Source organism: Balaenoptera ricei, chromosome 16, assembly GCF_028023285.1.
Source record: "Balaenoptera ricei isolate mBalRic1 chromosome 16, mBalRic1.hap2, whole genome shotgun sequence".
In the NCBI taxonomy this organism is placed as follows: domain Eukaryota; kingdom Metazoa; phylum Chordata; class Mammalia; order Artiodactyla; family Balaenopteridae; genus Balaenoptera; species Balaenoptera ricei.
This window is the reverse complement of record NC_082654.1, coordinates 28,208,693-28,231,928: the sequence shown is the minus strand read 5'-3', so window position 1 is coordinate 28,231,928 and position 23,236 is coordinate 28,208,693. Positions and strand designations below refer to the sequence as shown.

At 52.8% G+C, this 23,236-nt stretch overlaps 1 protein-coding gene across 8 annotated transcripts in view; it reads left to right on the top strand.

Moving 5' to 3' along the window:
• PAX2 (paired box 2) overlaps window positions 1–23,021 on the top strand; it is a 90,489-nt gene extending 67,468 nt beyond the window's left edge. For 2 of the 8 annotated variants that reach the window (XM_059900639.1, XM_059900642.1), the window contains 5 exons: window positions 895–1,070; window positions 3,254–3,380; window positions 18,001–18,102; window positions 20,402–20,488; window positions 20,966–23,021. In XM_059900639.1, the coding sequence (XP_059756622.1) occupies window positions 895–1,070; window positions 3,254–3,380; window positions 18,001–18,102; window positions 20,402–20,488; window positions 20,966–21,042 (569 nt within the window). In that variant the 3' untranslated portion in view covers window positions 21,043–23,021. Of the gene's footprint in view, window positions 1–894; window positions 1,071–3,253; window positions 3,381–9,483; window positions 10,700–18,000; window positions 18,103–20,401; window positions 20,489–20,965 lie in introns of those variants that run through there. The other 6 variants (XM_059900640.1, XM_059900637.1, XM_059900643.1 and 3 more) reach the window with 4 other exon arrangements.
• The last annotated feature ends 215 nt before the right edge of the window (window positions 23,022–23,236 follow it).

Sequence of the window (23,236 nt, the reverse complement as noted above, 5' to 3'; positions counted from 1 at the left end):
GGAGGGAGGGGTAGCAGAGTGGTGGGAGGCCTGGGGAGAGCAGTACACAGACAGGACTGGCCTGCAGCCCCAGGGAGCGGGCACTTTGTGGCACCACCGTGGCTTTTCATACATGGGGCAAGTCTCAGCTCCCTGTAGAGACTGCAGGAGGAACCAGGCGGCCAAGGAGCTGGCCTCTGGCGGAGCCTAGCCAGAGTCCAGGTCAGGGATGAGCTGAGGAGGGTGTCCCGGGCACAGCAGCATCTACAGGGACCCTGTCTTCAGTCTCTGCCCAAGTTGCATTTCATGACTCACGTGCCACCTGCTGTCCTCCTGCTCCAGTCTCAGGCCTGGCCCAACGCAAGCAGAGTGCCTCAGCTGGGCCCTGAGTCCCTCCTCCCTCAGTGGTGAAGTTAATTACTTCACCCAGTCTCCATGTTACACTCAGCCTCGGAGATTTGATGATTTTCCACCCTTGGAGTCAGTGGAACTGAAATTCATCTCAGAGCCGAGTTCAATTCTCCACAGGCTCGGTAATGCTGGCCCGAGACACCCAGCTCCTCCCCCAGGCCGATCCGGGCCGGGGGAGAGAAGGGGTTCAGGGGAGACATGCCCTGGGGAGATGGCCCCTGGGAATCCCTCTGGCTCCACCACCTCTGCCTAGTCCTTCCCACACCCCCGAGTTGTGACAGCTTCCCTTTCTCTTCCCAGGACATTCAGGGGCTCTGGCTCTCTCAGCCAGGTCTCTGAGGCATGGCCAGCCCCTGGGCCAGCCCCTCCAGCCTGAAAACTGGGAGTAAGGGGTCCCAGCAGGGGTGCAAAGCCCTGGGGGCCGAGCCAGGTGCCCATCCCCTTTGCCCACTGTGTGCCTCTGTTGACCTGCACTCATGCCCCGAGTGTCCCTGTGTCCTCCAGATGTGTCTGAGGGCTCAGTCCCCAATGGAGATTCCCAGAGTGGCGTGGACAGTTTGCGGAAGCACTTGCGAGCCGACACCTTCACCCAGCAGCAGCTGGAAGCTTTGGATCGGGTCTTTGAGCGTCCTTCCTACCCTGACGTCTTCCAGGCATCAGAGCACATCAAATCAGAGCAGGTGAGGAAGGAGCTTTCTGCCTGCAGAAGTGGAAAGGGACTGGGCAGAGCAAGGCCTCCGGAGGACGTGCACACGTGGGTCAGCCACACGCACACCCAGCATCGTGTGTGCTGCCTTTGGGTGCGCCGTGTGAACACGGTCACACAGGGACATTATAGCAGAGCTAAGAAAATTGTGGTAGTATATGGTAGTTAGAAAGGGTGAGTTCTGGGAGCGAGTATGGCCGTAGGTAAATCTTATCCCCTTTCAGTTTCAGTTCTATCCTGTTTCCCCGTCTGTAGAATGAAGGGCTTGGACAGATGATCTGACAGGTCGTTTCCAGCCCTGCCATTCTGTGCTTCTGGCATAGAGTACTCAGGAACATCCCTTGCCTAAATGCCCCTAGGGTCCTACAGACAGTCTGAGTAAGCCTGGGGCGTCAGGAGGTGAGCCCGCTGTGCCTGCCTCCTGACAGCCTACCCCTCAGACCCAATACTTCCCACAGATGAAGAGCAACCCGGAACACACAGCGTGGGATGCAGCCCACACACCAGCACATTACACAGCGTAGAAACACTTCTCCTAACTGCTCCCATTCACCTGTGTACACGTGTTCACAGACCACCGCCACCCACCTGCTTGCTGCCCACCCGTCGCCCAGCCCACAGGACTCATAGCACAGCCCATCAGCCAGTAGGTGTGCACGCCCCACAGACCACCAGCTCAACGCACTTCCACGCCCGCCTCCACCCACACACCAGGACAGCCCACTGTGCACACACCCATTCCCCTCCCACTACAGCCCAGGCCAGGCCCACGGCCTCAGCACAGCACAGCCTGCCATGTGTGCACACTCGGGCACACACCCGCACGCACACACACCAGCGCAGCGGCAGACTGCACAGCACAGTTCCACTCCAGGACTCCAACAGCTCCCAGCCATTCGCCTTTCTCCCCGCCCGTCCTTTTATCCCGTAAGCTGTTTGTCTTCATAAAACAAAAATCAAAAGTCTTTTTAAGGTGCCCTGAGCCATAAACCAACAAAGGAGGAGCCAGCCGAGGCGGGCGGCTTGGTGCACCCTCCCCGAGTCCCCGGCTGTATTACAATGAATAACCTTTATTTACTTTCATTAGACTATTAAACACCAGCACAGTCATTTTTCCCCCTGAAACTCGGAGCAGGGCCCATAAAGCAAATCCGAAGCCTAATTGAGTTCATTTTAATTTCTCTCCGATCACAGCGAATTACTCTGGTGATAAATCAGGGGGCAGCTTCACCCCCAGTAGAAGGCCTAATTTGCAGCTAATTACAAAACTGATTTCTACAGGAAGATCAATACGAGAAGGAATTGGAAATGACGAGGCAATCCTGTCCAGCCAGGGAGGGGAGGGGGCCCTCTGGGGGGGCCAGGAAGCGGAAGGGAAAAAAAACGGACCCGAAAGAGCAGAAAATCAGTTTTAATTTAACGTAATATTAATCAGAGCAACTTTTCCTGCTTCGTGCGGGCTCCTGGTCAGCCCAGCTCTGGGGTCTGGCTTGGCGGTGGCTGCAATAAAAAGGCAATTACCCGAGTGTTTCAGGCAGGACACCCTTTCAGAGTCAATGACTGGCCCCCTCCCACCCTTCTGTTAGCCATGTGGACTCTCCCCCTCCCCAATTTCATACCCCAGTGCACAGGCAGAGAGCGAGGGGCCCGTGAGGCAGTCTTTGTTTGTTTTTTAAAAAGGGGCGCCAGCACCCGGTCAGCCAGCCCAGCAGTGCCAGGCTCGAGGCCCCACTAGGCCCTTCCCCCAGCTACTGCCTCTGCCATCATGTCAGGGTTCGCCCCTCCTCCCCAAGATTCCCTACCCCGGGGGACCTTAAAACACCGCTTGCCTCTCAGCAGGGGGATTCCCACTGCTAAACCCCGCCCTTGGGGCTTCTTAGACAAGAGAGATGCTACAGAGATGTAAAGGGTGCTGGGATACCCGCCGAGAATGTACAGGCTGCACCTCAGCTTGCCAGAGTCAGGTCTGCCCCCACCCACACACAACTCTCCATCATCCATCGAGCCCGCCCCTCCCACACTCCCCGCCCTCTGCCTGGCCATCTCCTTCCACCCCATCTGGGAGGGCTCCCCGTTCCTCCTCCCCATCTGCACACCAAGCCTTCTTTCTGCATGTGTACGTCAATAGTGAGCTGTCTCTTTTCTCTCTCCTCCCAGGGGAACGAGTACTCCCTCCCAGCCCTGACCCCTGGGCTTGATGAAGTCAAGTCGAGTCTATCTGCATCCACCAACCCGGAGCTGGGCAGCAACGTGTCGGGCACGCAGACATACCCGGTTGTGACCGGTAAGGGGGCTTCCAGGAGGGTGGGAAACTGCTTTCAGTGGGGGGCGCCTCAGCCCATGCCATCTGGGGCCCAGCGTGACAAGTGGGCTCCCTGCCATGATCTCTGTAGAGAGAGTGAGTCTCCCAAAACCAGGGTGCTTCCTGAACAGATGTGTGCAGATGTAGGAGAAAAAGCCGTGGTCAGGGTCTCTGTACGCTTCAGCCTGGAAAGGTCAAAGCCAGGAGGGGCTAGGGCTCGTTCTTTCTGCCCATCCTGTTGCCTCTTTTCTTGCCTCCACCAAGGTGGCCGGAATTATGAGCCTCTTGTTAGGATGTGTGCAGGAGAATGAGGGCAAATAGGCCGGGCTGGCAAGAGTGGAGCATGAGTGCCCAGTGTCGAGTCTCCACACTCCTGTGTCCCCAAGGCTCCTGGGGGACCTGCTTTCCTCTCCTCTGGGCAGCCTGGTGTGCCAAAGCTGTGGCTTTGGGCTTCAGAGCGTGGCATCTGGCTATGTGGTTATAGGTAAGCTCAATTATTTCAACCCTTCTCCAGCTTCCCAGAGAAATCCCTAAGACGAAGGCTTGATTTCAAGGCCAGGCAGGGTCCGGACTGTCCCTCAGTCAAAATGCAGGGGGAGGGGGCACCCAATCCAGGTGCTGGCATGGATGAGGGAGGAGTAGCAGAGGCAGCTAGAGGGGAAGAAGGCTGAGGTGCAGCGCAGTGTAGAGCCCAGCTGATGAAGCTCCAGGCCACAGAGCTGAGGGCTGTGGAAGGCGCCTGGCACTGCAGAAGGGTTTCCGGGCCAGGAAAGTGCCCAAGTGGGAGAGACACACATTGAAGTGTTATTAAAATTCACCTAATTATTCTGGAGACACTAAAGCCAATGTGCCGTTTGTTCCTTGGGAGACAGAATGATTGAGAAGGGTCTTGGTGGCGATTGGGAGACACTGAGGCGTTACCTGCCGACAAGGCGAGCGGAGGTGGCCTGGGGACGTGGCAGCAGCCAGCGTCACCAAAGACAGGGAGCGGGCATGGCCCCACTGGAGGACAGCGCACTGGTTCTGACTTGGAGCTGTTCTGAGCACGGCTCACTCAGGTCTGAGATGGGCTGCGAGTGGCCACCTGGCCTCCACCTGGGGGGCTTGGGAGAGCCCTGTTGTTAGCTTTCCCAGATTCTCCCTAAGGGGTGTCCTGGTACAGCTGTTTCCGGCCTGGACAGAGTCGAGCTCTTTGGCTAGGCAATCAGAGGTTGAGTTCTGGAAGTGTCGGAGACCTAGATGGGCTTTTGGGAGTGACAACATAAGCTGGGTCAGGATACAGCCTATGATCAACTGGCCCTCGGCAAGAACCCTCCATAGCCCAGTTCGGAAGCTCTCTGAGCTGTGGGTATTCTGACCCAAGAAAGAGTGATGGTCCAGCCCAGGCCATGTTTCTCCTGATCTGCTGAGAGTCACAGTGGTCACTTCCCAAAAGTGGCCCACCCCAGGCAGCAGCAAAACAGAGCCCAGGAGACTTTTCTCTAACCCCAGCTGTGCTTCCCTGGGCCCAGGGCCACAGTCTAGAAGGCAGAGGCTTCCTGGGGTGGAGAGAAGGATCTTTGGGGTAGGGTTCCTGCAGCAGGAGAACTCAGGCTGGTGCAGAAAAGTGCCTCCACCTTGAGCATCCCCCGCCCGCCTCCCCCCCATGGCCCTGGAACGGTCCCAGCTCAGCCTGGGAACATCTCCGGCTGATCCATCTGGATCCAAGTGTGAGGAAAGTTCATTTCAGACCCAGCTTGACATTCCCAGGTGGCAAGTTAGCACTAACATCTCAATCTGTATGCGACATTTCAATCAAGCCAGGAGTAACAAAAGCAGAACCATTAACATTCGGAGCTGTTCACCAGTGGTAATGACAGGGAAACTCGCTCAGAAACTGGAAATTACCAAAAAGAGAGAAGTGTGTGGAGAAGTGGGGGAGGGGTGGTGGGAGGGGGGAGGGGCAGGGAATGATTTTTCTACATTTAGGCCAAGATCCAATGTTTGGATTAATGGTGCCATTACCCGAGAAAGGGCTACAGATTATGCTCATTCTTAAAATGTTTTTGTTGGCAATTAAATGGCTGCAGTTATTGATCTTTGTTGATTTTATGTCCTCCTAATTTGCATAATCTATTAAAGATGAATGATTCATGATGTGTTTATTATGGGGATGAACAGAATTTGCTGGAGGTACTGTCAAGGTGAGAAACAGGGCAGTGCCCAGAGGCTTCATGGATCATCTCAGGAATGGGTCCAGCACGTTAGCCTTCGGGCCAGGAGTTTGCGGGTAGCGGTGAGCAGTGATGTAGAGAGCAGACCAGAGAGGTGGATTTCGGGTGAGATTTTCTAGAAAGATGTTGGCATCTAGAACTGGGCTCCAAGAATAGCTGAGATACGGGAGGGGCTTTTGGTGTATTTGTAAAAATTGTCCTCCAAGATTCTTTAAGAGCTTATTTGGCTGGAGAGTATGAAGGGCTTTGGTGGAGGAGGAAAAGGGGCGGCATTTTCCGGCAGGTGATTCTGGCCAGGTATGTGCTACAGGTGAGAGAGCAGGAGGGCATCCTGTGGCCACAGCCTGGCTTGAGTGTGCCAAGATGTTCAAGGAGCCCTCTTCATCCCCCACATCCTAAACCCCCAGCTCATCTTCTTCCCCAGGGACAGGCAGCTGAGGCTGCAAACCTTTGGGAATGAGTCCTGAGGAAACCAGCCCAGGAAGCCCTAGCCCAACCTGAAGAGCCGACCTTATTGATATTCCTGCCACCTCCTGGCACTGGAGGCTGATTTCAAACTTCACCAGCCGCTTGATGCAGCTGTTCCACAAGGTCAGGACTGAGAGGAGAGAGGAGCCTGGACTACTGTGTAGAGGGGAGAGTGGGGCCCAGTGGGCCAGGACACAGCTAATCACTTTGCAGGCAAGGGTGGCTGCCAGAGGCCGGGGCTCGGCCCCAAAGCGTCCCCTCCCCACCTCCTCTCATGGAACCAAGGAGAGAGACTGATTTTTCTGAGTAGTGTTTGCAAGTTGTGCCGAGATTTTAATTTCACTGCATCACAACTCAGCAAGCTGCCAAGTCAAGCTGGTTATTTAAATTTATCACCCACTTTCCCTTCCGCCGCTGGGCTGCTCTAGCTCAGCAACATCTCTTCTCTCCAGCCCACTGCTCTAGGCTGCTGGTCTGGAACGGAGCCGAGTGTCTCCTAAGTGATAAGGAAAAAGGGACCAACTAGATGAGAGAGTGGGTGGGGGGCACTCTGGCCCCAGGCTTCCTCAGGTTATCTGGCTGTGGCTGGTACCTTCTGTCTCCTTCTTACCCTTCCAAAGGACCCCACAGTGGGCTGCCATCAACCCCTCAGTGGTCCCGCAGGCCTCTGGGTCAGGGCCTCTTCACTGAGGACTCTGACTCCAGCTGTGTGCTGGTGCCTTCAAGTCGCCTGTCACTGGTAGAAAAGAGCCCCCCTTCCTCATAGCCTCCTCACCTTGACTCCTCCCTTCCTGTGCCTGGCCAGCTCTGCAGCCATAGAGGGGACCTTGGCAGTGATGTTGATCTGGGAGAATAAGATGAATACTAGGAGTCCCAAAGTCACTTGGAGATGCTTCTGAGAATTCTGAGAGTCCCTTCGCCTGGCGAAAATCCACCCTGATAATGAGAGCGGGTTCCCTGCCCTGGAGCCCAGATGGAACGAGACAGTGCTGGAGGAAGTCGGGGATCATACAGTGGTTCTCCATGCTCACTCTAGAAGCCGAGGGATGCACCAGGCCCCAGAGCTGCTGCACCAAGTGAGCAGGCTTCACTGGCCTCTGGTGAGGCTCACTGCTGAGCACTGGGAGAGCTTTGTGCAAGTGTAGTCCTCGCCATCCTCATTTTAGTCCCGGAGGGGTTATAGAGGAATGAGATTGATATCTAGAAACAAGGCAGGCTAAACTCACCAAAACACAGCTGAATAAATATAACAATGAGAATTGCTACCACACAACCAAACCTCACCCTCTGGTGCAAGAAACAGAGGGAGACCCAAAGCCAGAGCAGCGTGAGAGGCTGCTGGCATCACACTGGAGGCAGACCCTAATTGGGGGAGGCTGGGGTTGTAACACACCAGACAGAAAAGATGACCTTGGGCCCCAAAGAAGCAGGAAACTAGAAGTCAGCATTCCCCTGAGTAAAGCCAGAGACGGAGCAGGACAACGCTATCTATGCACGGGAAACACACAAACTCATCCCAGGGGCTCAGGAAAGCAAGGGAGGGAAAATAACAACTCCATGAGAAATGGAGACCCCAAGCCTGACCCTGAGTCCAAATTTATACCATGAGGATGTGGCAGGAACCCCCAGCTAAGAACTTACATACAAATTTGTCTAGGATAGTAACCCACTCGGAAACCCCAGCAGGAACAAGGGCAAACCTTCCTTGCAGAGACATTCTACAATCCAGGGCACATGGGACTCCCACAGAAAAAAAAAAATCCATCACTAAAGATGAGCTCACTATAAAAAATTACACACCTCATATGAATACAAACTATCATGAGGGAGAGTTAGCAGAAGCAATATACAGGACAGTTAATACCCCTAAGAACTAGAGATAATAGAACAATCCAAAAACAACTATAATTGTAAGCATGTTTAACATTCTAAAAAAGATAAAAAAGAAGTATGTTTTGTGTTAATCACAGATCTTGATCCCACATCCCCTTCCCCACCACTGCTCAGCAAATTGTCAGATAATGGAGATCTTAAAGGGCAAAGAAGGCACCTATAGCGCATTGTTTTGGGACTCAGAGGCATGGAAAGAGAGGAGCCCCAGGCAGCCCTGAAAGTAGAGCCTGTCCCCTGCTTATCCAGGTTCCTGGACTGCTAAGTCTCAGCAGAGAGTCTTCCCTTTTCTTTGGAAAAATGTCTGAACATTGGAGCACTGTAACAGGGACAGTCCATTCCTCCCTCGTGGGGGAAAAAAAAAAGCCTTGTCAGCTTCCCCATCCTGGTGCGGAGAAGGTGGTTTTATTCAAGAGCTTGGGAGAAACTTCTCTTGATGCCCGGAGACTGCAGCTCTGCCGGAATCTGTAGCTAAGATCCGGGAGGACATGTGGATGCATCCTAAGAGGGAAGTGCCCACGGTGGGGAGAGAGAGTAGAAGATGGGGGTCTCCTGGAAGCTGGCAAATTTGAGCAGAGGTGGAGGAAGCCAGTAAGGCAAAGTTCAAAGAAAAGCAGGGGCTGGCCCCCGGGGCCTAGAGAGAGTAGTATGGGCTCGGCTTCTGAGAAAGGGTTGCAGACTCTTAGAAGTTCAGACTCCTTACCCACATCTAGGATGGTTAGTGAAGTGGCCTTTTAGCAGATAGAGGTGTGGACCCTGGGAAACCCTCCTCCTCCTGCTCCAGGAGTCCTGAGGACCTCTAGGAAGTGCCTCTTTCCTGTAGTTAACAACCCCCTTCCAATGCGACTGCATTTCCCTCCATAAAACAAACAGCTTAGCCCTTGGCCAGCCCCTTGGGGGAGGAGAGGGCAATAAAGGCTGAGAAATGTTTCTGAAGGAGGCTGGGAGTCTCCTAGCCTTGTCTGTCAGCTCAAAGCCCCTGATTAGCTGAGGAATTTAGGGCACAGACATCAGAGTTCCTCGCCAACCTTGAAAGGAGAGGGCTAGGGCAACTTCAGACACACGGCAAGTCGGAGAGCCTGTCGCTGTGGAGGCCAAACCAAGCCAGAGGGCTTCTCCTCAGCTGAGAAGGCCCACGGGGAAGAGGCTAGCCTCCTCCAAACATCCCTGAGGCCTCCAGCCACATCCCCAAGGACCTCCAGCTCCCAGACCTCAGCTCTGATTTAATTACAGGGGCATTTCCATAGCAATGAGACATTGACAGATAATGTGGGTGCCCTGGGTCTGCAGCCTAGAGAGTCACTGGATCAGGGCTCTTTCCCTTACTTCTTTATCCAGTCCACCCTAGAGGGAAAAGATATTGCAAAGAAATGACATTAATTTACTCTAGGACTGGGAGAATCAGGTCAAATTTGAATAGAATAAAAGCTGTGCCACCACAATCTCCAGCCCCAGTTCCACACCCATGTCTGTGCCCACCAGCCATCCCAGCAGTGACGGGCTTCCCTCCCCAGCAGGGTGCCTTGGGCAGAAGCACGTGAGGCTGCTAATGGAGCTACGGAGGGAAGGAGAGGCATGAGCAGGAGGAAGGTATGAAGGGTTCCCGGGCATCTTAGCAAAGATGTAGTTCTATGGTCTTCTAAGCTGAGCTCAGCTTTGGCCCATTACCTTGGGCCTTACTTCTTGACTCCTTCCTTCATCTCCTCCCTCTGTCCACGAGACCCAAAGGCTGAGCACGCCAAATGGACTGTGCTTGGCCCCCCACGGCATGGTCTCACTAATTCATTTAGAGATCAAGGAGAGAGGACAGTTTGAATCTGAATCAAAATATTTTTGAGAAATCAACGAGCTTTATTTCAAATGCATGTAGTAGCCAACTACAAAAAAGTGTTGCCTAGTAGAAAACACTGGGCACTGTTTTCATGGATAGCTGGGTTATAGGGAACCTTTCTGCTGCTGTAGATATTTAGAGATGCTTGGGGTGTCCCAAAGGAGAGGTCTCCAAAGGGGGGGATCCCCCAGTACTAAGCCTGTTTACTCCATTATTCGGCACTTTCTAAGAAGAAAAGGTTGGCTAAGTAAAAGTGAAGTCAGCCAACCCAGCCTTCTCTGGATGACCAGAAACCCTAAAGAGGGGTGTCCCAGTGAATGTTACAGGTATGTATTGGGACCAAGGGCTCAGAAATGTCCTGGTGGCCTCAGAGTCACCTAGGTAAGACCTAAAAGCCTGTTTCCCCCAGAGAGCCAGCCATCCGCAAGGTGACAGGAAGACCTCCCACCCTCCTCAGGGTGATCAGAATCCTTCCTTCCCCTGCTCAGGACAAACAAGCCAGCACTTTTTCAACCCTGAGCTTTGGGAGGCAAGCCCTGCCACTATTGTTACTTCAGAGAGGGCTTTGCACGCCTTCAGCCTGGAATGCTCCCCTCTCCTTCTCGGGGGCGGCTGGGCTGGCGGGCAGCGCGGAGGAAATCCTGCGGCAGGCTCGGAGAGCAGCCTGATGCTCCGGCAGCTTAAGTGGCCGTTTTCCTTGGGATTAGGGTTTCACTTACACAGAGCGCCTGAAAAACGCTGCGCTTTCGGAAGGATTAGAGCTGACAATTCAGTGCTCTCAGAGAACAAAATAAAGCAAGACGGGAATAAAGACACAGACCTACTAGAGAATGGACTTGAGGATATGGGGAGGGGGTGGGGTGAGATGTGACAGGATAAGAGAGTGTCATGGACATATATACACTACCAAATGTAAAATAGATAGCTAGTGGGAAGTAGCCGCATAGCACAGGGAGATCAGCTCGGTGCTTTGTGACCACCTAGAGGGGTGGGATGGGGAGGGTGGGAGGGAGGGAGATGCAAGAGGGAAGAGAAATGGGAACATATTGTATATGTATAACTGATTCACTTTGTTATAAAGCAGAAGCTAACACACTATTGTAAGGCAATTATACTTCAATAAAGATGTTTAAAAAAAAAAAAAAAAAAAGTAAAATAAAATGGTAAAAAAAATAAAAAAATAAAAAAAAAAAAATAAAGCCGGAGAGGAACTGGGAGACCTGGAGTATCGGGAGACTGTGCAAACAGGCTTAACCTCTGCCCACCCAGCACGAGGGGCTCTGAGCCCATCAGTGAGCCTGGGCCCAGCCTCCAGAGTGCCAGCACCTGCCCAACTCCAGTCTTCCTCTGCCACTTTCTAGTGGAGCCAGAGAGGGTAGCCTGGGGAAGTGAACCATGGAGAGGGCTGGGATGTCTTCCTCTCTCTCTGAGCCTGTTTCCTCCTCTGTAAAATGAGGGAGTAGACTAGAGGATAGTCAGATTCCCTTTCAGCCCTGAGAATGTGATTCTCCCCAACACTCCCTATCCTTATCCCATGATCCTGAGGCTGCAGCTCCATCCATGGTCCAGCTGAGTTAGAAGGAGCGCCTCTTATGGGGCCCTAGGCCAGCAGGCTACCATGGCCCATGAAGGGCTGCGTGCTGGGAGAAGGGGTAGGAACTGCATGACTGGTTGTGTCCAGTTGGTTGGCTGTCACGGTGTAGACCTTACTGAGCCCACATAGATCTGGGCAGCATCCCTGCCTAGGATACACCGGGGACTAAAGGTCCAGCTGTGGGTGGGAAGTGAGATCGGCTGGGAGTGCAGCCGCCCTGAGCTGCAAGCACAGCCCTGTCTGCCAGAGCCCAGGGCAGGCCAGCCTCGGGATGCAGAGCTATGGGGCCAGGACAGAGCCTGGGGCTGGGGACCCTCATACAGGCACCTCTGCCCTCCAGGAGAAAACTTCCGGAGAATTTGGAAACCCGGGAAATAAGGAATAAAATGAAATATGTAGAAAGCTCTTCCCCTCTCCTTTTAAAGCATCTTTTACAGATTTAAAGTTTGTTACTGTGGTGTATTCTGTATAACTTGGATTGGTCATAAAGTGATCATAATTGGTGTAGTAAATGTAAATGTACAGTATATTTAGGCAGTAATTACAAATTTAATAATTGTATTCTTGGAAGTATTATAAATGCGTGTGTCAAATGCAGGCACAGACTGCCAACCTTGAAGCAATCTAATGTCTTCATTTTCACGACCTTATGAGAAGCAGACACAACTTGAGGTTAGGATAGTAAAACAAGAGTTATGTTTTTTGGCCTTAGGGTCCTCCATAGTGTCAAGCGGATAGCAAAAGTGCTCATTTTCAGAGAAAGATACTGAGGGAAAGCATCTCTAAACTGATTGAATATAACTTTTACTGTATAAATCTGTGTCTAATAAGTCTGTTGTCTCGCCATCACTGAGCTAAAGCATCTCTGCTGCTTTGGCAGCTTCCTTTTTATTATTTCCTTGGTCTTCTGGATGCTGACATTTGCCTTACTTGAGATAAGCCTCCCTACTCCTTCACATGTTATTTTACTATTCTTTGTATGATCTGGTTTATTGGTCCAATTCAAATAGTTTCAAACAAATCAGTGTCTTTCTTACACCAAAAAACAAAGGTTCTTTGGTCTTTTATAAACACTGCTTATTAATCTTTGAGTCATGAATACTTTTGAGAACATGATAAAAGCCATCTAGATATTACATATATGTATCTGTAACATCATATGTATAGCTTTATATGGACTCCCTGAAGCACATCCATGACATCCTACAAGATTGGTGAACCCCAGTTTAAAACCCTTGCTGTAGAAAATGGAAGAACCTGAAACATGCAAGAAACAAGAAGCGACAAGATGTTCTGTTATAGGAAGGATTCGCTTAGCATAATCCCAGGTTACTTTCCTGGGCCAAATACCTATTTTCTGGGTCTACATTATTTGAGAATGTCATTCTAGAATCCATTCCCAAATATACGGCTTGTTCTGTAGTCCAGGTCCTGTCATCTACTGGCTGTGAAATCTTGGATATAATACTTAACCCCTCTGAGTTTCAGTTTCTCATCTATAAAATGGGGATTAAAAACAGATCAGCATCATAGGTTGATATGGGGGTTAAGTGAGATATAGAAAATATTTAGGACAGTGCCTAGCATGATAGTAGGTGCTCAGTGAATGCTAGCTAGCCTAGGTGCAAGTAGAAACACAACTCTGCCCTTGGATCTTAAGACCTGACAAAATAGCATAAATTATCCGGTGACTGAAATTTTCTTAATAAAGTCTTTCACTTTGCTTTTCTCTGTACTTGTAAGAGGAACTGCACTTAGATTCTCCGAAACAGTTGATTTGATCTGGCCCATTTGGTAAGGAATGTCTGACAAAAGTGCACTGTCTGATTCAGATGTAGTGATTGCTGTAGAAATTGGCTTTAGAATCTTCAGGGACTTCTGCAGTTGAACTGAGAAGACATCCTCATCAAATACAGTGCTTCTATCACTTCTGGGTGCTTTAGATTCTCAACTACTCCTGCTTCTTGAAGAGCCTCTTTGTTTTTCAGAAAATTCTCCAAGGAGATTGATACTCCACGCCATGGGGTTTTACTACAGACTTTCAGTGTCAATATTTTATCCTTTGTGTCCTGTTTTTCTTGCCTCATCCTAATGACAGCAGTGACAATATGAGATTTTGCTTGTCAGATGACTTCTTTTTCCTTTTCTTTGGCTCTTTTGGGGAGTATCTGAGTTCATGTTATCATTAAAAGGCAGTGTGGTACAGACCTAGCTTCACACTTTGGCTCTGTCAGTTACTAGCTCTGTAGCCATAGGAAAGTCACGATGCCTCTCTGTGCCCCCATTTTCTCAACTTTAAAACAAGGGAGCGAGACTGATCATCTCGAAGGCTCTTCCATCTTTAAAACTTTGTAATCTTAGGAAGCAATTATCCAACATGAAATGCCCATCCTCTTGTAGTATGTGGGTTTTTATCCATGTGTAATTCTTGGTGCTGCTTTCATGTTCCTGGCATTGCCAGTGAGCAAAGCAAATGCTTTACTGCTTCCTATCGTCTGTCGGATGACGCATATTTTATAACTGATGTATTCTGCTCTGAAGCTTTTTTCTCCTCTTTCTGCACTTTTGCCTGTTTGCTTGAAGGAGGTGGCTGTGCTGTCATACAGTTTTTATTTATTTATTTATTTATTTATTTATTTATTTATTTATTTATTTATTTATGGCTGTGTTGGGTCTTCGTTTCTGTGTGAGGGCTTTCTCTAGTTGCGGCAAGTGGGGGCCACTCTTCATCGCGGTGCGCAGGCCTCTCACTATTGTGGCCTCTCTTGTTGCGGAGCACAGGCTCCAGACGCACAGGCTCAGTAATTGTGGCTCACGGGCCCAGTTGCTCCGCGGCATGTGGGATCTTCCCAGACCAGGGCTGGAACCCGTGTCCCCTGCATTGGCAGGCAGATTCTCAACCACTGCGCCACCAGGGAAGCCCTGTCATACAGTTTTAGAGTCTGTCTCCGCTCCCCTTTGTCCACCCATGGGCAGTATGCAAGGCCCAGTACTCTGTCGATTCTTCCTTGCACAGATTCCATTACCCATTCATATTCACTCACTGAAAGAAGTTTGCTCGCAGAATGCTGCTGGGCAAATGGTATGACGGTCTTAGTAACTTGAAAACTTCCTGCAGTGTGTGTTTTCCATCATTGACAGTGGTGCTCCAGAAGAATATATGGCTCTGGCAAGAGTTTGGTCAATTTGTTCCTGTTCTTCAGGTGTCACCTGTGTGCTAATGAAGCCATTGAGGGTGCTTTGTATGCAGTGGCTTATACCTTTGTTGGCTCAGGGGTCCTGAACGGGCACCTCTTGGTAGTGATGCTGTACTGATGTTACAGAATCCAGTGATACTGTAATGATGTTACAGAATCCACAGCAGCAGAATTACAGCCGTATGCTTGTATGCTTTTTCCTCATCATGGGTCTCTTCTCTCACACTTAAAAAAATGCTTGAATATCACTTCCCAGATTCAGTTTTTAAAAATAGAATTTGGAAATGTGTCTCTCAATCAACAGTTCTGTGGCTGACTTTCAGCAGGCCAAAGTTTCTATATGCTGGAAGTTGGACCATTTGCAAGAGAAAGGTCCAGTGGAAATAAACACTGTAATAGGGGTGCCTCCAGGTAGCTGGAAACACCTTTCTAGTCATCCCACATTTCCTCTTCTCTCATGAAGCTAAGTAAGGGATTGTGTGACACAACCTTAGAGTACAAGGAATTTGTGTGTGAAAAGCTGAGGGAACTATGCAGCTGAAAATCAGAATTCAGATGCATTTAAAATCCTGTTTATTGAGAAAGAAGCATCCTTCTCTTCCTGACTGCTTTGTGGACATTAGGATCACAAGACCAAGAATTGGATTTCTGTATTTTTCTAATTCAAAACCTCTACATCCTCACTAACTCTCCTCTGTCTTAGGCCTTTTTTGACAATGAAATGCCATATTATTAATCTCTCTAGGAATTGATAGATGTTGCTGACTTGTCCACTTGAGGTCCTCTCCGCTGAGAGATGGTCAGGAGGATTGTACACTTAGTTGACAATAGAAGTCAATGAAAGAAAACCCACACAGAGCAAACACAGATTCTCTCTGCTATCTCTCTGGGAGTTCAAAATGATCTCTTGTTTGACAGTTCTACTCTGTCGTCTGTTCTTGAGTTTTAAAATGTAAGATATTAGCTATATTAGATAAGTAGAGAGAAAATCATTCTATTGCATGATAAAGCTGAGTCACATTGTATGAGTCCCTCACTTTCATCATCCTGTATAAATCTTTCATCATCTTATAAAAATTCATGATCCATTGTTCAAATTATTTGTAGAAAAAAAGCAGATTCAAACATTTACATTTTGCCCAGCTTTTACCTCTTCAAAGGACACCAACATATATGAAACAGAAAACAATATAACCCACCTGGAATTGGCTATTAAGTCCAATAGAGTGATAGAGAATTAATCAATAAGTTTTTATTGAGCATCTACCATATTCTCAACTGTATGACAGAGCAGGAGACAGGGCCTGCCCTCCGTTTGATTATGATCTGTGTGAGGAAGAAAACAACAGGGCTGATGTTTCATGACCTGTAGTGACGTGGTAAACCATGGAGCACAGACACTACAGAAGTTTAAAAGAGAGAAACTTCTCCGATGGGTAGAATAGTAGGGGTTTTAAGCCTTGAGCTTATAAGGGAAGGAAAGGGAAACTATAGCAAGAAGAAGAAAATGAGGTGGCAAAAGCAGAGATTTCACAGCATCCAAGCCAGTGAAAACAGTCACACTAAACCAGAAGGGGTGAGAATCAGAGCTGAGAAAACTGGGTGGGGAAGAGTACCTGGGAGGCTTTGAAAGCCTGGCAGAGTGTAGACTGCCAGAGAGACACCCAAACTGTGGACTACAGAGAATCCATGATGGCTCTTACAAGGGAAGTGATGTGATGGAAGCAGCGTTTCATGAGGGCTAGCCAAGCAGCCGTGTGAGGGATAGACTGAAGGAGAAGAATGTGGAGGCAGGGAATACAAGCAAAAAAACTGTTGTGGCAGACCAAGGGCAGGTGCTTAGGCGCTGAGCTGTGGAGGTGGTGGAGGAAATGAAGGTGGGACAGATGTAATAGATATTGCTAAGGAGAATTGACAACACCCAGCGACTGACTTCAAAGCTGGGCGTGCTATGTCAAGAACGACTCCAGAGGTTTTGGTCTGATGGTCTTCAAGTAGGTCAGTAGAACTGACTGGGGGGAAGGTGATCTCTTATTCCTGTCAGGGTTGAGGTGACAGTGGGACAGCTAATGAAAAGGTTCACAGGCAGCTGGGAATGCAAAAGCCTGAGCTGCATCTCTGTCTACTTAGGCAAGGATGGATCATTCAGATGTGTTAAGGTAGCAGTGAGGAAACTCACACGTTTCAGAAAAGTCGGAGGTGAGGTCGACTTTAAGGGGAGAGTGGCAAGGAGAGAGAGAAACGCTTTGGAATAGCCATCGGGAGGATGAGGTCTAGGGCAACTGATGAAAAGAAAGTGGGTCAGAGATACCTAGTTCTGTGCCTTCCTCCAGCCACACCTCTTCCCAGGGTTGGACAGAGGCACTAGAGTGGGAGAGTGGCACTGGCTGAAGAGGAGTATAAAGGAAATATGGAGAGAAGAAAGGGGACCCAGGACCCAGGAGAGGATGAAGTAGTCTCTAGGGCATGGAAGTATGGGAGAGGACAAATTTATTGTCATTAGAGATTGGAGCATGCTAAATTGCAAAGAAGGCGGTGACCGCTTCATGGCAATGGAGGGGGCAGGCAAGGAAGGGGGGCCGTTCAGGTACAGCTGTGTTCCAGAGATATCTGTGGACCATGGGTATCTCCCTAAGATTGGCTCACTTTGCCTTCACTCCAGGACACGAGGAAAGCCCTTCCTCCCACTCTCCAGACTCTAGCTAATAGACACCTCCAGGAACAGAAGTCTAGCAGCTAGTGGGGAGAGCAGACTTTGCTCATTGGAACTTGATCTGATCCATTTGCACTGTTAGCTCAAAGCTCCTGATTTGCTTCAGGGATGGTTTTCTATCATTTAAATGCCATGAACACTGACAGCAAAATAGCCCACTGGCTGGCCCCCTACTCTTCACACCTGCCAGGCCCGGCACCTGCAGCTTCACTTGGAGAGAACAAGGAATACCCATCAGCTCCTGTACAGGTGCTGGTGGGGTGTCCTCCAAGCCTGAAGGAAAGATGGGGTGTTAAAGAGGGGAGAGGTGAGCAAGATGATAGAGGTCCATTTGGCTACTGGATCGACCACAGCTGAATATCTCACTGGGAAGGAGGAGTAAAACCAGGTCATCTCCCTCCCTTCTCCGTCTGGGTTTGGGCTACAAAGAGACACAAGCAAAGGCAAACACACATACACACACGCACAGAGAGACACACAAAGAGCTACACAGAGCAGAGGTGCATACACACAGCTGATCATAGGACATTTAGGTAACAAGCTTAGATACATGTAAGGGCACACCTGGACCTTCTCATTCAGGTGTGCCCCTACATGTCTGCACGCAGCGCTTTCTTTTCCATGGAGTACCCTTGTGTGAGCAGAGGCAGGCCCCTCTCTTCCAGGCCTCACCCCTTCCCCTTTGTGTTTTTCCAGGTCGTGACATGGCGAGCACCACTCTGCCTGGTTACCCCCCTCACGTGCCCCCCACTGGCCAGGGAAGCTACCCCACCTCCACCCTGGCAGGAATGGTGCCTGGTAGGTGACAATGCTGCAGCTGCCTAATTTAGGTGGGAGTAGCTAAACTGTGGGTGAGCTGCTGAGTGGTCTGTAGTCTGAGGCTGGGGCTGGGGGAGACCCAACATCTCCTCCCCTGCAAACCACTGCTGTTCTATCCCTCTCTCTCCCTAGAGGCTGCAGCCGGGGTCCCTCATCCTCCCTCATGAGTAATCCAGGGAGGGAACTTGCAGAAGTGCTTGCAGTAGTGTGTGCACCCTTCTGTACGTCCTGGCCCCTCCGCAGTGCCCACCCACCCCAGCCTGTGCCTGGGAGCACGCAGCCTCAGCTCCACACTCAGTGCCCCTGCCTACCCCCAGCCAGCTGACACTGCTTGGAAGGGTCTGCCCTGGTTTCCATGGAAACTTGGAGCCAAGAACCATTTCCAGGGGCATGTCTGTCACTCAGACAAAGCCACCCTGGTCCACACCAACCCACAGGGAAGACCAGTGTCGAGAGCCGACCCCCCCCCCCCACCCAGGGAGAGAAGGGAGTTATTCCCTAAGGAAAGAGGAACAGAAGACAGACTGTGGCAGGAACCAGAGAGACTGGCTTCAGAGAGAGACAAGCTGGAGCACCTCCACATCTCCTGAGAGGAGCCCTGGGCCCTCATTGCTCCTGGGGGCTCTGACCTGTCCCCATCTGAGAGGAGCTGGGTGTGGGCTGTGTGGATCAGAGAGACAGAGGCCATATTTGGGGTCTGGTGACTGCAGCTGGAGGTTGTGCTCTCCCCAACCCCTCACCCCAGATTGGGAGCTGGGCTTGAAGCCAAAGAGAGTTGAAGTTCCTATTCACAGAAGCACCAGAAAAACTCTTGTCTTAAAGAGGATGAGACTCACTGGGCCTGCTTCCTGTCCTGCTGGCTGCCCTCCGTGTGCCCCTTCCCTGAAGCTCAGCTCTCATGGGGGGGGAGGATAGAGTAGGGTGACTGGCCCCATTCCTGGACCGTTCATTCAGGGACAGCCCTGGGTAAGCAGAGGTGGATGTAGGGGGCTGGCCAAGAAGGAGATTGCTGCTGGGTGTTGTAGAATAGGGGCTGAAGGGAGTTGGAGGAACTGGGTAAGGAGAGCTGCTGGTGTGGGTGAGGGTATCCCTGCCCAGATTTGGGGTAGGGCGAATGGAAGTGTTAGGTACCAGGAGATTCTTCAGGGAAGGTTCCAACAGTGAGCAGGTGGAGGCTGGAGGAGGTCTTAGAGAGGCGGGGGTGAGGGAGGGGGGAGTCTGCAAGGGGATGGGGATGAGGGGAGCCTCAGAGAGCTCATGGTGGCAAGGGGGGAGTCGTTAAACAGAATCTAGTGCTGATGAGGAAATTACACTTGTTTCATTAGCGATGGGGAAGGAGATAGCTCAGTTCCTCTTGGTCACAGTTGAGCTCAGAAGCTCATTATCCTGCTGCACGCATGCTTTCCCTCCTCGTCAATAAACAGGCTTTCCAGTGGCTGCATCCCCCACCCCCACCCCAGCTCCCTCTCCGAGAGGGGCCCCTTCTCCTCTACTTAACCCGCGGTTAGGGATCACTGTAAACAGTCTGGGGTCATCACACAGGAGAAAGGGCGAGGGGGAAACCCGGAGGCCTGGCCTTTCTCCCGCGAAGGGAGGGAAGCAGCTTCCGACGGCTCCCAGCCCACAGGGCCCTCGGCTCACCGCTTGAGAACCGACGGGCAGTCCACCTGCCTCCCGCCGCCTCCTTCCCCTGCTGCGTGGCCCACCTATCAAATCTCTAGAGGGAAAGGAGGGAGGGGGGTGTTTCCCAGCAGAGCCCCCAACCCTTGTACTGGCACCATGCTGAGATGCCATTCTCAGGACTTTCTGGGACAAAGTGTCCCGAGGGCCTGTCTTCGCCACCCTCCCCCGCTTCCACCCTGTGGGGCTGTGGCTCCTAGAACCAGAGTTTCCACTAAAGAGGCCCCGGCCCCCAACGCAGCGGCGTAGGCGCTCCTGGACCCGGAACAAACCCTTCCTGGGTGGCCCGGAGCGCCTCCGCGGGGGGGAGCCCCAGGCGGGCACCGCCCCGCAGTTACCTCCACGCCGGTGTGCGAGGCGGGTCGGTGCTTTTGCGCGCGCGCACACACACACACACACACACACACACACACACCCCATGGGCTCCCCCCATTTGGACCAGGTGGATTGTTCCGCCTCCACCCTGCCGTCTGCCCGCAGTGGGCATTACCCTACTCGCTGCACCTGAACCTCGAGCCGGGGGAGGCCGCTGGCCGTGCACGTCGGGTCCGCCCTGGCGTTGCGCGTGTCTGATCCCCACTCCCTCGCCCTCCCGCAGGGAGCGAGTTCTCCGGCAACCCGTACAGCCATCCCCAGTACACGGCCTACAACGAGGCTTGGAGATTCAGCAACCCCGCCTTACTAAGTGAGTACGCCACCTGGCTGGCCGGCGGCTCAGCGCTTCCGTCCGTCCGCCGGCCAGCTCGGCAGTGCTGCTTCCGGACGCGGGTCCGACTCCCCGCGACCCGCCCTTTGGGTGCCCAGCCGGGCAGGCTTGTTAGCGTAGCACTGAGGCCCCGGGATCGCTAGAGGACGCCGCGCCTCCCACCCCTTCCTAACTCCTCCGCTCCCTTCCCCGTCGCTGGAAGGCTCTGCGCCGCCTCCACCCTCGGGCCCCCTGAAGGTCCGCAGTCGGGCGGCGGCGGTCACCGATCGGGTCCCTCTCCCACCCGGTGAACGCAGCTCTCCTGGGGGCAACCAGCCCCGCAGCCCAGCCAATGCCTCCCTGCCCGGATCCTGCTAGACCCCAGCCCGGGGAGGTCTTTGCTTTGCTTTACTTTCCTTTTTTGTTCTCCTGTTTGTCCTCTCACCCAGCCCATTCTTCTCCTGTGTTAACTTCCAGGTTCCCCTTATTATTATAGTGCCGCCCCCCGGGGCTCCGCCCCTGCCGCTGCTGCCGCTGCCTATGACCGCCACTAGTTACCGCGGGGACCACATCAAGCTTCAGGCCGACAGCTTTGGCCTCCACATCGTCCCCGTCTGACCGCCCACCCCGGAGGGAGGGAGGATCGACGCGACAAGAAGCCTCCCGGCCACCGCCCCAGACCCACCCCATCCCAGGACCCCTACAGCCCTTCACTTCACCCCGTCGAAGGCCGGACAGGACGGGTGGAGCCGCGGGCGGGACCCTCAGGCCCGGGCCCGCCGCCCCCAATCCCGCCCGCCGCCCCTCCCCGCCTGCCTGGACTGCGCGGCGTCGCGAGGAGGGCCCGACGCAGCTCATCCCCGCCTCGCCCGAGCCGACCCGGGAGCCGACCAGCCACACCGCCGGACTCTGGTCGGGCCCGCCGCTGCGCGGGGGACACGTTTCTGTGACACACAATCAGTGCGGACTGCAGCGCGGCCCAGCCCCGGAGCAGCCCTCCTCGGACGCTCCGGCGCCGGGAGGCTTCGCTGGGCAAAGGAAATTAAGAACAAAACGATGTTCTGCAGAAGGGGGAAGAGCCTCCTGCCAAGCCCTCGGGAAAGAGTCCGCACCCCGGCGCCAATCGGACTGCCCCCACCTGTGCCCTGCCCAGAAGGTGGAATGGAATGGGGGCGTGAGGGACAGGGGCGGGGGGGGGGGCGGGGTTGTCAGGTGTTTCCAAGGTTGTGACCCAAGGCACGCAGGCCCCAGCAGCCCGCACCCACGGAGCCCGACTCTTGGCTCTCCCCTACTCCACCTGAACTGCCCAGTTCCCCAGGGCCCAGGCATCTCCTACTAGTGACCAGACTCTCAGCCCCGCCTTGCCCCTACCTCAGCGTCTCTTCCATCTGCCGACCTCGCACTTCCCCCTCCTGCCCGTCCTTTTCCCAGCCCACGACGCTCTGCTTCTCTCCTCCCTAACTCGCTGTCCCGCCGGAGGCTCTTCCGTGCCTGCCTCAGGACCAGTTCCCGCAGGCCGCGGCACTGGTCTTCCCCGAGCGGTTGCTTGATGCTCCCCAACTCCCCCGACACAGACTCTCAATCTGCAGGTGGTGGGAGCAGGGTCTGAGCTGGCGTGGGAGCTGCGCGGGGTGGAAGGTGGGGGGCTGCCCACTCCACCCCCTCCCACCCACCTCCAGCCTCCTCCTCTGGCAGAAAATGAACAGGGCCGCAAAAAGTCTACATTTATTTAATATGATGATCTTTGCAAAAGAGGAAAACGAAAACAAAAACCCAACAGGCTGCTGCTTTGTAGAAAGACGGTGTGTGTCGTGTGAAGGCGAACCCCTGTGTATATAACCCCGCCCCGTCCGTCCCGCCCTGCCCCGCCCCGCCGGGTAGAGTCCCAGTTGCCCGCCCGTCCTGCCTGTAGATACGCCCCGCTGTCTGTGCTGTGAGAGTCGCCGCTCGCTGGGGGGGAGGGGGGGGACACAGCTACACGCCCACTAAAGCACAGCACGTCCTGGGGGAGGGGGGCTTTTTTTTTCTGTTACAAAAAATTACGAAAGAAAAATCTCTATGCAAAATGACGAACATGGTCCTGTGGACTCCTCTCGCCTCCGTTTTGTTGGCTATTTCTCTGTAATTCCCTGTTTTCGCTCTCTCCTCCTCATCTCTCTCCTCTGCATCTCTCCTCTCTCCATCTCTCTTCTCTGCTTCTCTCTCCCTGTCTCTGTCTCTCTCAGTCTTCGTCTCTCTTGTCTCTCTCTCTCCCTTGGCCTCTCTCCCCAGCCCTGCCCTGGCTGCCTTGCCCCCTGAGACTAGATCAGAGGTGGCAGCTCCAGCCCCCAGGCTCGCCCCTCGCGGCCGTGCCCCGCACACCCTGGGGCGCCGGCGGCCGGGCCGCCCTGCCCCGTAGTTGCTCTCTCGGTAGCGGCGATGCGCCCTGCATGTCTCCTCACCCGTGGATCGTGACGACTCGAAATAACAGAAACAAAGTCAATAAAAGTGAAAAAATAATAAATAAATAAAAATCCTTGAACAAATCCGAAAAGGCTTGGAGTCCTCGCCCAGATCTCTCTCCCCTTCGAGCCTTTTTATTTGAAAAGGAAAACGAGAGAAGAGAATAGTTAAGGGAACTGCCGGTGCCCAGCCAGGCTCCAGTGGCCCGAGCCGGGCAGCGAGGGAGCCGAGGTTCAAACTCCGAGGCCCGTCCCATTCCAGTCCCTGTGGGGCTGGTGCGACAGGGGACCCAGACCCAGGACCCAG